This window comes from Rhipicephalus sanguineus, chromosome 9 (genome assembly GCF_013339695.2).
Source record: "Rhipicephalus sanguineus isolate Rsan-2018 chromosome 9, BIME_Rsan_1.4, whole genome shotgun sequence".
In the NCBI taxonomy this organism is placed as follows: Eukaryota; Metazoa; Arthropoda; class Arachnida; order Ixodida; family Ixodidae; genus Rhipicephalus; species Rhipicephalus sanguineus.
In genome coordinates, this window is record NC_051184.2 from 45946873 (window position 1) to 45961094 (window position 14222).

The window sequence follows — 14222 nt, forward strand, 5'->3', positions numbered from 1 at the left end:
CGTCGAGAGTACTAAGGCAACTAAGGTGAGGAGAGTCTCCAGCCAAACGCAACAACGAGGACACAGAAAGAAAGACTACGTCAGACAAGTGACTTTTAGTCAAATAAAAGTTGATACCACCACCACCACCACCACCACCACCACCTGCATTTTCAAACCCAGTGTTCAAACCTGCGCGCAATAATGTGACGTCACTTCCCGCAGGCATCGAAGCCGCCTGTGGCCGTTTCCTTCTATGCTCCGAGCCAGCTCTTCTGGCCCTTTCCATGCTTTCCATTCATGTGTAGTTCCACTTGCACGTATTTGTGTTGGTCGTTGGTGCCGTTATTGAATACGTGTGCCTGTGGCATTCTTTCCGAAATGATGCCGAACAAGTGTTGCGTGCGAGGGTGTTTCGGCAACTATGACGGAAGAAGAAAAGTGCAAGTGTTTTCTTTTCCGAAAGAAGAAAACCTGCGGCGCGAGTGGATAGACGCGATTCGAATTCGAAGGAAGAATTTCGTGCCCACTGAATACACGAAGGTGTGTGTGTGTGTGTGTTTCACGGCTCAAGTCCGCTGTACTTTGCTTTCGCAAATACGCGCGGTCACACGTGCACTCTCGAGCGCGATCGAGCCCCGGTCAAATATTAGCCAATCGTGATCAAGAAACTCGATCGCGATCGAAATGGCACCGCGCGTGACAACCGTTGAGTGTCTGCTGCGGACGTACACGTGACGCATGTTTGACCAGCCTCCTATTGCGGTCACATTTCTTGATCACGATTGGCTCATCCGCGTACGTCGCGGAAGTGAGCCAATCACGCGTCCAAGCAGATCGAACTCGATCGGGCTCGATCGCGATCGAAAGCCAGCGTACCGTGTGACACCGGGCACCGGGTTACCGTGGTGCTCAGCTAGGCACGTATGTTCCACATGTGCGCAGGTGTGTGCGGATCATTTTGACCCGTCCTGCTTGGAGCGGAAAACATCGTACACAGACCCAAGAACGGGGAACGTGCTCGAAGCGGCATTACCAGTGCCGCGCCTGCGCTCCGGTTCCGTGCCGACAATATTTCCTGCGTGCCCGTCGTATCTTTCGGATCCAGGAAATGACACAACAGAAACCCCGGCAGCAAGGAGGATTCGACGAGAAGCCGCGCAGTGCGCTGATGTACTCAAAAGAAGTTGCTTCGTGGCCCTAGATAGCAAGGTGTGGTTGCAGCGCCTGATAATTGGAGCCTACTTGCGTATGCTTACGCCAAAGCATGGGCTTGCATATGTAGGCTCTTTACTGGGATGGTTCTTCACCCAAAAAAGTTTGTGTGACCCTGGGGTGAAAAGGCGAGACAAGAAATGAGGAGAGGTGCTTGTGCTACTTCGTAATATGTGCAGAAACGAGGTGAATATGGCCTAATATTCACACCACAAGCAACTTGCTGCTGGTTGCTGTCCGACCTTGTAGGTGTCACCTCTCTGGTGTCACGGTGAGGAATCTGGGCCAGGACAGAGTTTTTACAGCGCACATATGTTAAAACACATGGCACCAAACATTTTCATTCTCTCTCTCTTTTCGCATTGGATGAAGGCCCGGACATGTTGAATGGCGCATTGAGTTGATAATGCAAGCCGTCATCAATGGCCAAATTTCTTTGCGTATGTGTAATTTATCATTCGTTTTTAATCATCTGCATTGCTGGAGACTTCAGTGGCACCACTCCCCGTGTTTTCTTCCTGCGTCTCTGGCAAGCAGTAAAATTGTCACCCCGCGTGACATCGTGGGAGATGCGTTAAGCATGCCACTTCACCAAGCTTACTTAGGCTGGTGTATAGTCATGGAAAAATGAAACATGAACAGCTTCCACAAGCAATTACTCGAGAGTGCCATCTCACACTGGTAATTATGCACTTGTAAAAGATTGTTTGAGCCTCACTATAAGTGTGCATACCGAAATTGTGCTGACATCACACGTATATTGGTGAAAATGAAAGAACGCATTTTAGTTTACCCTAGCGTCATTTCGGTGGTCCATGACTGTACGCATAGTAGTTTGGGCACCTGTCAAAATAAGCGCAGACATGTGCCTGTGTGAGAGGAAAGGAGGGGAAAAAGCATCTTCTAGAGACGAAACAACAACAAAAATATCAGTGCTGTACTCTCCAGCCTGTTTCACGTCGTGCGATTTCACACGGATTTCACGGAGAACCTCAGCACCTCTGAACATGGGAAGATCACAGCACAATAGGTGCATAGGATTTTTTTTAGTCATCGGAGGTGCTGAACTCCTCTGTGAAGACCACATGTACCATGGATGGCGTACTGTCATCAATGCAAATCTTAAGATACATTTGAAAAACCTGGCTGCTTGCTTTTGTTTAGAGTAATGGGCTGAAACAAAACAGACATTGCACAAGTATTGTCCAAATTTTCTTGCTTATGATGAAGAGGGTTCAAAATTCCTGGGTTAAGAAAAATTGTTTTAGTGCTACCGAAAGCAGAAATTGTTAGTTGCCACAATTTATGGAAATGGCAAATCTGCATGTGCAGCAATTTCAGCTGCAAAAACCGGTGCTCATTTTCTTGTTGTGCGAGTGTCTGGAAAGAATAGGCTACAGAGACTATTGCAAAATATGTGAGTGCTGCATGTGAACATTCTGACACTGCCATAACTACAGTAAAGAAAAAACACATTAAAGATGTGGAAATGAAGTCGGTCCAAATAAAATAGAACTAAGCACTTGCGTCACCACACAGCATTGTGCCCATAGAAGCAGGCCAAAGCCATGTCTACATAGAAAACATGATGAGTTAAGTGTGAATGTCACTGCTTGAGAGAAGGGTAATACTTCAGCACGTTGGATATGTTAATGTAACATGCCAACGTAAGCTTTGTGGAAAAGCATTCCATGAGAGATGTGCTCTATTGCCTAGATGGTATCGTAAGGCGTGAAAAACATGTATCAGGGAGCCTCCAACTACATACCCAACAGTAGCGATGCTATTAAAGGCCAACTCCGGCGATATTTCGAGGTCGATGGATCTCAGTGAAATTCGCTGGGTACGTTCCTTTGCACGTTTCCGTCATTTATGCCAAATTACAGGCTTGAGACATGCGCAGATTGTTTGCAAATGAATTTTAAAGATTGTCTGCAAACGCCCTCCTGGCTTCCCACAATTATTGGCAACATTGCGTCTGTGACGTCAGTGTTGGCAAGGCGGCGGAAGTGACGCAGCCGAGGGCACCGCTAACTTCGGCGCTTAGGCCGCTACAGCGAGCGTCTGCTGTGCACAAGGCGACAGACAGCGTTGGTTTGGCCGGCGCTTCGCTGGTCGTCCCGCTGTCACAGTTTTCATACTCCGCCCCGGCGTGACCGGCATGCCTTGCACGACTTCCGGTTCGTTCGTAACAACGTCTACGTCATACGTAGACAGTACACTCGGTTGGGTTTCGGTTTCGGTGTTGCGCTTTTTTGCTTATTTAAAATTATTCTCCAATTTGCCGAGTATTTCTGCTATCGGGGCCGTAACAGGAGCGTCTCAGGAACATAAAAGCACCATTACTTTGACATGGCAAAAAAATCGCCGGAGTTGGCCTTTAAAGAATGTTAACTTTTACGGTGCTTATTGTAATATTATATACACTTTATTCGCTATATGTCCCCAGTTCAAATTTTTCCTTGCTGTCTAACAAGTTTGCACAGGATTGCCTAGCATCCTCTATGGAAAAGACTCAAAAGAAAGAAAAACGAAAGTCCCTCATGGTGGGAGTTGGTGATATCATTAATAACAGTTTACATAGCCCCAGTACTGCATGTGTGAGATTCGCGCTGTTTTCGTTTAGTCTGTGCGTTGAAAAGGTGCTGGATGATCTTGCACAATCTTCCGAGACGGCACGGTAGACCTGCATTCAAAACATACAGCAGATCAAGTAATATAACCAATCATAAAAGCTGAAATCCTGTAGCACACATACCATTATAGTGCAAGATGTATGGCTCATGAAGACACCCGTTGGCACATGCAGGCCAAAGGAAGTGAGCAGTCGGTGCAGAGAATCCAACAGCCAGCATCAGGCACGTCATCAGCTCCTAACTCGCAAGAAGTTCAGAATCAGGTATGGCTATATACTTGTATGAGATGGCTGTCATGTAGGATCTGAAATCCCACTATAATAAACAGCAAGGATAGTGCCGTGACGTCATGCCAGAAAATTGCTTCACAATTACTGACAACCACAGTGGAGAGTAAAGCTTCCTTACTGAGCATCGAAAGAATGGCTGACTGGGCGAGTTGGTGATTCATGATACTTGTAATACAAATGCGTAACTACACAGGGGCACAAGACGGGGACATGCGCTTATGTCTTCTTGTGTCTCAGTGTAGTTCTTGTATTTCAGGTATTAATTAGCATTGATACCTGATTTTCCAATTTGGTGCTTGTCCTGTGCGGTGTGTGTGCTTCTCTGTTCTGTACCAAATTTGTGCTTTGCAGTTTACCATTATCAACTGACCAGACTATAAACGAACCCTTATGTTGCATTGTTCGTTTGTATTACCTGTCTCGGTAGATTGTGTGGATTCAAGTAGTAGCTGGAAAGAGGGGCATAGCTAGAAATTTTTTCAGTGGGCGACGGGGGGGTTTAACCACCCTGTATGTAGGTTTGTGCTTGTATATATACACATGCAAAGTTGAAAAACTTCTGGGGGGGGGGGGGGGGTTGAACCCCCTCCCCCCTCGCTATGCCAGTGCTGGAATGTGACCCTGTGGTCTTCCTCAGAGTTGTTTTTAATGCGTACCATTCTTTACCTTTTATTGCTGGGAGTTGCGAGGTCAGTTTGACCAAAATTTTCATGTTTTGTATAACAGATACCAGTCGGCTCGTATATAGCCCCATCTGGACTAGCTGTGCAGGTTTGCTGGTCATTGACGCTGCTCTTTGCAGAATCACGCAGCAAAACGACAAACAGTGCCTGAATAATCTCAGAAGGACGTTTTGCTGGGCGAGTTGGTAATATTCCATTATTAAACTTAGCGCAAAATAACACGGACAAAGTGAAGTGGTAACATACAAAGCGCAGTTTTTCATTTTTTTTATTAACAGAGGAAAAGAAAAATAATCTCAGTGGAACAAATATGCGTGACAGAGGGCAGAATTCCTTTAATCAAGCAGTCCTCTGTAGGCTGCAGCTACCCCTTGCAATCAGACTGTATAACTTATGTAACTAGAATTACATAAGCTATGACAACTTATGCATATGCGTTTCGTGTGAATAAAAGTTGTTTTCTGTTGTTGGCAACAAGTGTGTGCGATTGTGCCTCTCATTGGGAGCTGCTTAGGCTGTAGAGCTCCTAACATGATGTCAGAAGCGAGATGGTGGTAACCACGAGTTAAACTTCTACAAGAGACTACATAACATGTGCTTACCCCATAATGGCTAATGCTAATAGTCAAGTATCAGATCCACCGCTCACACTTGTTTTGTCAAGGCCTTGATGTGTGAATCAATATGGTGGCATACTATCAAGGGCCAACTAGAAAACGATGATAACTGGTTGCATGGATTGTGTGCAAACGAATGTCCAGCATAGTGAGCCTCTCGTGCTCACTCCTACACCCACGGCCCACGGCAGAGAGTAGGCATGGATCCTTTTGAGCTCAAGGGCAAGCGAAATGTAATCCTAATCTCTCGCTTCTCACAGTTCGCATAAGTGATCGCTTTATCGTCAACAAAGTTTCGAGCAGTGATAGCAGTCGTCAAGGGTTGTATTGCTTATTTTTGCATATTGTCCAATAGTTCCCTCTAACAATGGGCCATAATTCACTGCAAAAGCATTCGTAGCATTTAGTGAAGCATATGGTTTTTGCGCATCTCCACAAGTCTGTGTTATCCACGGGGCACCGGTGAAGTGAAGTGGGCAGTACGCACCACGAAAGACGCAGGACGTGCACGCAGCTTTTACAACGTGTCGCGATACTCTCGGTGTTACAGTCTACATGCCTTACTTATCTCCCCGTGTCTTTCATGCTGAGAAGGTTTTCAGGGACTTTTTGATAAGTGGGAATGTCCCTGAGTGGTGGGTTACACAGTCACCTTGTCAGCTGACTGTATAACTAACCCAACTACAATCGTGTGAGCTATGACAGATGACACATCCTGTCTATCTACACTGAAACGATGCGGCGTGCATGCTGTATGTGCGTAGCAGAGGCTTTCAGTTGTTGGTAACAAGTATGTGCAGCTCTGCTTGTATGGTGTCTACTCAGCAGGTGATGCGTAGGCAGTACAGCTCTTACCATACATGCCCTTTCCAAAGTTTTACAGGTTGCTGCCATTGCTTCTTTGGTTCCTGACACCAGTTAAGTGTGTTAATTATTACACTTTCTTTAGGATGGGCCCACTATAGTTGGCATGTTGACCATACGAGCAGTGCCACGGCAATGTGGGTTGATCCTGGAGACAGTATGATGCGCATCATGTGGCTCACATGCACCGTGTGCCTAACTATCTTGCCTTGCAGTCACGTATAATTGTAGTGATTGAAAGCATTTATAGCCTCAGATGTAGTAGCATCTCAGAATGCTACACTCTACATGACAATTCCACAGCAGGGAGTGCCTGCCTGACTGTAATTGTCAGTAGCATGTACGCTCGAACTGCAGCACTGTCTAAGGATCGCTGTGCTGCCAGTATCTGACGTGTGCCTAGGGTTCGGAAATCTACAGAGATGTAAGACGCGTGAAAACACTAGCGTTCCTGATGTGCAGCCCCGAGCATGCCACACTGTGATACATGCATTGGTCTGAGCAGAATGGATAGTAAACACTGTGCTCTGTATTCCAACGGTATTCTTTCAATCTCATCTTGTGCAGCGTCGAGGTGCAAAGCCTGAAATTCTGCACAGTGAAGGCTTGGGCCTGTCAGTGCATACTTGTGGGGAACAGCGCCTAAAGACGTAGGGTGAAGACGAAGTTGTTTGTGCTACACCCTTGTGCAGTGTTTCCCTTACCAGTACCTGAAATGCTGCTCGTTTTTTATGCCAGTGATGTGACAAAAGAGCTGTTTTGCTACATAGCAGCAGTTGTTTTACACAGTACATTGCCTGCTTATCTTGTGATAGACAGTAGCAGTGGTCTCGGACCCTTCTTTATTTTTATCTGATCTTGTTTCACCCACAAGAACTGTTAGCACGGCTCGGAAGCTTTGCGGCTGCTGTTTCATCCTGCCCCTCCCAAGATAGCTGCTGCTTCGGCCGCTATCTTAGGGTGGGTACGACTTCACTCTTGGGGCATAATTTCCACTCTAGCGATTATGTTTAAACCTCCTTGGTGAAGGGTGTGCTCTTGTAAGATTTCATGAAATATTAAGACCGGAAATCGCCACCAACGGTGTTTATAAGCGCAGAGAAAAGCAAGGCATACATGAATACATGTGCACAGATTACACAGTCAGATGAACACGACACATGGTCTGAGGGAGGATCACGGCCTGCAGGTTTCGTGGTAAACATCCAAGTTGCGCAAGTCCCTCCATGTTGGCGGCATGTTATGCTGTAGTCGCGTGCCACACCTGCGGCATGGCGCTGAGAACAGATGCAGGTAACTGTGGAGCCACGTCAGGAAAGACTTGACGGCCAAGTCGGGCAGTTGCGGAGAGAAGAAGTGAAGCATCGCTGCGTTGGCGTGTTCGGTCACCTTCTGAAAAACCTGGTACCGAGACTTCGACCACATGTCAAGCTGGTCGTCATCGGTGTAGAAGTCTTCGTTGAACGCCTTCACCAGCACCCATTCAATGATAAGGCCACGGAGACACACCAGCGCTCTCAAGGTTCGGCTCAGTGTAATCTTTAGAACAGCAGAGTTGCCACATGGCCTGAGAATCTCAATCGACATGTCGACAAATTGCCTTTGTACACTGCCGATGAAAGCGTCCACATTTTGAGGAGAGAAATTGTGGCCGTTGCTATGTGGTCTTCGTAACCGTTTCGTTGGGAACAACGAACTGTTAGATCTCTTCAGTCCATTCTGGGTTAAAATCGCTGACGCATGACTCGTGTGCTCGTGGACTTTGTCAAACCACCGATACGACTTAATCATGTCTGTATACAAAGATGTCCTGTCCAGAGTCGGATCTTGACACAGGTGGCCGGTGCTTCCCAGGTTGAGAGGTGCAATCGGAGATCCAAGCAGTGTAACAGCTGTTTCCAACTCTCTTATACGAGAGATAACTGCGCCTAGCGTTCCCTGTAGTTCCAGAATAAAGTTCTTCTCTTTCTTTTCGTCGCCCTGCGAACACGGTACGCCATCCGTCAAGGTACGGAACACTTCTCCGACAGTACATCGAAGGGCCTTCACTGCTCTCAGGCCCGAGTTCACAGCATCCAAATTGATCCCCATGTCTGCAATGTACGGATTCATGATTCTTGCCGACAACTTTCACGCAACGCACTTCTTTAGCGTAACTACACAACGCACCACTCGCACCAAAGGGCCAAAGGCTCCGACAACCGCAGTTCCTATTCTGTTGACCAGACCACAGAATAAGCGTCGGATTTATTCTGTCGACCAGACCACAAAATAAGTCAGCTTCACAGCTTCACTTCATGGACAACATAATAAATTTATGCAATACGATGCAGGCTATTTTGCTGTCCAAACTAGATGGCAGCTGAAGGGAATGATATCGTAGCACGTCATGTAGCTCCCTTTCATTTTCAGTTTCAAATGTTTCAGTAAAGTTTTCAGACGTTGACGATAATGCTGGTACTCTTCATTAAAAGGCGCGTGCACGCGTGTGTAATTAAGGGACAAAATGTGCTGTGTCCCGTGACAACCAGTAAGCATGTTGCGCTTTTCTGCATGACACGAATGTACTGCGGCTAAAGTGACTTAAAGCGTTCCACATCCACACTCGATGGATCAATGCCAGAAAGTGTTAGGAACGTTGTCCTTTGTCATTACTATTTTATTTTCGCAGTTGCGCCCGTTCGGCAGGATTGCTCGAAATCCGAGTCTCCCAGGCAAATCGGGAGAAGTAACGTGGGCTTCGGAGATTTAAACCAATCAAGGGACCCACGAAACACGAAATCTCTATAAAACGTTTTATAGAGGTTTATAGAGGTTTTAAACGTTTTAAAGACGTTTTATAGAGGTTTTGTGTTTCATGGGGAGCTATGCAAGATTATTTCGGTGCGTTCCTGCAACAGTAAACACGCCTTCCCTTTGCTGCTTCAGTTCATAACCACGATAAAATAAAATCAAAATGTTTATTTCATCTTACATATACAGATAACAAACACTTGCCGGGCCTGTAGCCAAAGGCAAGTTGAAGGTCCAATAAAAAAAAAAATACCGAGGAAATCCTAGCACAGCAGGAAATAGCAAAGAAAAAAAAAAGAGCAGTTGTAATAACTGCAGTAAACAAAAAATGACAAATGTTGATTTCTCAAATCAGTAGAAAGTAATTAAATGCGTGATGAAATGGAACAGCGCGAAAAATGAAGACACAGCGGAAGGAACATAGAAAAAAACGCCAGGCCTGCGCTGATACCGCAGCACAGTCACAGCCAAAGCTGGAAGAGCGGCGTTTCTAGTGCCCGTTGTAAGCTCTCTTGGGGCTACAATACAAGTACACTAGAACGGTACCCACTACGCGATAAATCACAATTTTTGTGAAGATGGGAAGCACCTACTAAGCCATTATTCGTCATCCGGCGGAGAAGCGAGGCACCAGCTACAGGTCTGAAAGGCATTATGTGCACTTTGTTGACACGACGACTGACGACGATGAAGAATTATGGCTCAGCCCTGTGTAATGGGTTGGAAGGTTTAAACGGCCTACCAGTTATGTAATTTGCATTCGGTGACGCCCGGTCGCTATTTCCCTCGCCCGTCATGCTGTATAACATACGTTGACGTGGGAGAGAGACGGAGGGGGGGGGGAAGAACTTTACTGAGACCCCGAGGAAATGGATCATGCGCTTATGGGCTTCCTTGGCAACCAATACAAGTGCACTTGCGAAGAACCCACTACGCTATAAATCATTGCAATTTTACTGAGACCCCGAGGAAATGGATCATGCGCTTATGGGCTTCCTTGGCAACCAATACAAGTGCACTTGCGAGGAACCCACTACGCTATAAATCATTGTAATTTTTTAGAAGTAGGGCACCAGGCACTGTGCCATTTTTCGTCATTCTACAGAGAGCCGTGGTACCTGCTAAACGCATGTAAGGCATTATGCGCACTTTGTTGATGCTGTGCCTGATGACGATGAAGAATTATGGCAGAGCTCTTTGTAATGGGTTAGAAGCATTCAACAACCTACTCGTTGCGCAATTCGCATTGTTTGACGCCTGGTTACAGAAATCGCGTTGTGCGACGCTTGGTGCTTATTTTACTCTTCTACCACGCCATATTGCATATGCTAATGTGGTTCCTTTCCGACATGAAGCCTGTATAGGACCTTTTTGCAAAGCAGTTTCAAGCACCGGCATGGCTCAGAGGTTGAATACTGGGCTCCCACGCAGAGGGCCCAGGTTCGAACCTCGTTCCATCCTGGAATTTTTTCTTATTTCGAGCGATACTGGTTACGGACACCGCCGGCACCAAAAACGGCCGGTGAAATGATCTCATAACAGCTTTCGCTGTAAAACAGGACGAGCACTGACTCTCAACTCAATTTATTAACAGAAGAAACGTAACATATATATACACCCGGAACGTGCAACAGTGGAAAAATACCAAACACAATCGTTGCGAAGCAAAAGCCGGTGAAAAGTACTATAACAAAATGCCACTTCTTGTGAAGATAGTGCAATAGAAGGCTGGCTTAAGCATTGCTCAGTATGTGCTGCGCCCAGAGTTGCCAGTTCCGCTTATTATAAGCGGACTTGGGCTTCTTTTTTTGGCTGAGTCGCTTGTCGCGTTTTTTTGGGCTTACTCGCACTTTTTCAGGAAATATTATGATTTTAGTGCCCGGCACATGTATTTGTTGTCAAATACATGGCTTGAGTCAAAATAAAACCCTCCCCCCCCCCCCACCCCTCCCTAAGCACTCATCTAGTGCTCCTAGGCCCTTCTTTTCCTCCTGGCGACATTTATAAAGGCACTACAGCATGGAGGAAGAAAAACTCTGGAGAGGCCCTGACGTCACTTTCAGTGAAGCCTTGCAAAGCGGGAAGTCGGTCATTTTGACTGGGAAGGTTCTTCTCTCTTGTTTACATGTCAACAGTAAAGTAGAAGGCCCGTCTGTGCCTCCAGCTCGAAAACCACGTGGAACATGTATGGTTCCGCGGAAATGGATGACGTGGATTTTGCAGATGTATTGGAAACCAGTGACGATGACTCTGTGTAGTGTGCGGTTCTGAAGTGCAAGAAACAACATTCAGTGTTTTCAGTCATTCAGGCGCCTATTTTTATTATGTGAAATGAATAATCAATAACGAAAAAAGTAATATAAATAAACGGTTTCATTTTCCATATGTGTTTGTAGTATTTTTTTCACACTATAAAATAATTTTCAAGAATGAGAGCATTTTTTTTTAACTTCCGCTTGTTTTGGGCTTATTCACAGGAGTGCCGCCGCTTTTTTGGGCTTCTTTTGTGGTGATTATTTGCTTGTTTAGTCGGCGACATCTAGCAACACTGGCTGCACCTCTGCCACCAACTTTGCGTGCAAACGTTTATGATTATACAAAATTGTTCTTTTTTCTAACATTGCCGAGCACTTGAACTGTGTGCATGGGTAGACCCATGTGCATACTTGTTATTCTTCCGAGACAACAGATACTGTCTAAACCTGACATTGACACAGCGGCCTGTTTGCCCTACGTACACACGGCCACAAGTAAAAAGGAAGGAGTATACAATGTTCATCTTGCAATTCACATACTGGTTTACATGTTTCATTTTGCACTCTGATTTGATATGCGTCCTTTCCACTTACGCACCTCTTTACAACCGGGCAAAAAGAACTCCATTTTACCGAAGTGGAAAAAAAAACATTTGTACACCACGCTGACCTGTTACATTCTTCAGGCCATGAGACAACTTATGGACATAAGGCATAACCGCAAGGTTCTTTCTATCCCAAACTTCTTTTTCTTTTTGGGAACCTTTCACCCATCTGACCAGCTTTTCCCAACTTCTGGAAACAACGTATTCTGGGTACACCGTTTCTTGAAGTCTAGTTATCTGATGTGAGAAAGCCTTATTAGCTGTGCGTGGGCACGACTTCACTGAACCTGACTTCAGGCAGGACACGCATATCGTGCCCTTGACTAGCTTGGAATGCTAGGAACTGTAGTTTAACAAAAGTTTGGTAGGACAGGGGAAATATTGCCAGCAAACATGAACTTCCAGAAACTGTAGCCTCAAGTCAAGGTACTGCAGTTTACTATTCTCGGCTAGCTCAAACATGAACTTCAGACCCTTGCCCACTTCCTTAAAAATCTTCAGCTCGTCCACTACTTACCTAGGGCAGTCTCCTCTGTCAATGAATACAATAAAGTCGTCCACATAAGGAAACAACTTGATGGCTGCATCCATACATTCATGCTTAAAAGCCTTATCTACCAATGCCAGAAAAATGTTGCTTAGGAGGGGTGCCACCTTAGACCCGATGCAAATTCCGGACCTTTGAATATACGCTTTGTCCTCCCAGCCGACTACTGTTGACTGAAGGAAGCAAGATTGTGATCACTGCTATCAGTGTACAGAGCGTGTTGCTTGTACTTTGAGTCGCTTGGTTTTCTGGGCACAAGTTTGCCCAGTAAAGAGTTTCGCATCTACCAGTGTGACTGCCGCCTTCTTCACAGTCATTACCACGTGACAATATACGGTTAATTGAACTGTCCCAAGACCTTCAGCGCAATGCGGAACCTTGCTAGTACTGCTTTCGATACTTTGTCCTTCAGGCAGAACTGCCAGTATTTCTTTCTCTGTTAAAGAATGTCACTTTTGTACATTTGTCGCTGTACGGATAATGCCATGAAAAGGACACTACTATGCACTTCCATTGGAATTCATGGCTGTTTAAAATTTCGGCAACTAATTTCTCTGTCTCTAGTTTATTTCCCCGTGACAATTATTGTTTGCAAATGCTTTGCGGAGCATTCTTCTCTGTCACCATCTTTCAAACTGAAATTGAATTGTCTTGGTTTCCTGTGTTTCTGGGCCAATTAAGCTTGTTGATTTTAAAGAATTTCGTAGCCATCGTATAGACCATAGACTTACACACTCTTTACTTCATCTTCCTCCTCTGCTGACTTTTGTTAGTGTATCGAGCCCAAGCAACGATAAACATATAGAACTCCCTTGAGCCAGACTTCTTTCGCCATGTTGAAGCGAGGGGCCATGCACATTTCCTCAAGCGTACGTTGACTGAAGGTGCCCGAAGACGCACGTTTCTTCCAGTTGCACACGTTTCCGAATTCGGTGACATTAGCCAGGCCAATTGAATATGCCATACCCACTCCTACGAGCAAAATGTAACCATTTTATATTGACAGAAAATCTTATGTGGACGCTCGAGACGCGTTTGCACTGTCGTGCTGCTGTCACACAGTCCTGCTAAAAGTGCTTGCGCTGCTCACGTGCAGCACGCTGCGTTCAAAAATCTGCATGTAACGCTGCACTTGAGACAATGACGGGCTAAATGCAATTAGGTAGAGGTATGGGGCAGACTTGTGCCCCTTTTGGAGGATTAAGGGGGACAGGCCCACTGTGCGTGCACCTATGATTGTGAAGTTCTTATGCCACAATATCATCTCAACGATTTCGAAGAACAGATCAAGCAGGTTGATGGTGGCCCCCTGCACCAATCCCGAGTGTCTGTGCCATGGTCCTCCATATTGTTGGTTGAATACTTGGAAACAGGTCAGTGAAGTGGTTTTATTCACATGTGCCTAGGCCCCAGTTCATTAGTGCGTGCCCTTCCATAATCGACACCCCTGGCCATTGCAAAACTTGCGTAATTGGGCTACCATATTCTGCTGCAAATAAGCTGTTCCAAAATGAAAATATGCTGCCCCAAAGACTGTTCCAAAAGCTGTTCTATCTGTATGCCCTTGCAGAACTGTGACATTTTTCTTAGGAGCACAGTTAGGGATTTGTAAACTTGGAGCTTATATTTTGTTTCACTTGCGCATTTCAGGCAATTTTTTACAAATAATCCCAGAGCCTCATTCGAAATTCTACTTCCAGCACTTACCACAGCATTTTGCCTTCCATTTCAAATTTTA

At 45.7% G+C, this 14222-nt stretch overlaps 2 protein-coding genes across 3 annotated transcripts in view; one reads left to right on the top strand and one right to left on the bottom strand.

Annotated features, from left to right (window-relative positions):
• The first annotated feature begins 243 nt into the window (after positions 1-243).
• The window catches only part of LOC119405097 (uncharacterized), a 43458-nt gene continuing 29479 nt past the window's right edge, over positions 244-14222 (top strand). For both annotated transcript variants that reach the window (XM_037671883.2, XM_037671884.2), the window contains exons 1-3: positions 244-522; positions 925-1191; positions 4004-4093. In XM_037671883.2, coding sequence (XP_037527811.1) covers positions 280-522; positions 925-1191; positions 4004-4093 — 600 coding nt within the window. In that variant the 5' untranslated portion in view covers positions 244-279. The remainder of the gene's footprint in view (positions 523-924; positions 1192-4003; positions 4094-14222) is intronic.
• Positions 7421-8484, bottom strand: LOC119405099 (mediator of RNA polymerase II transcription subunit 27). The gene has a single exon (XM_037671887.2). The coding sequence runs from the start codon at positions 8394-8396 to the stop codon at positions 7461-7463; it is 936 nt and encodes a 311-aa protein (XP_037527815.1). The 5' UTR covers positions 8397-8484; the 3' UTR covers positions 7421-7460.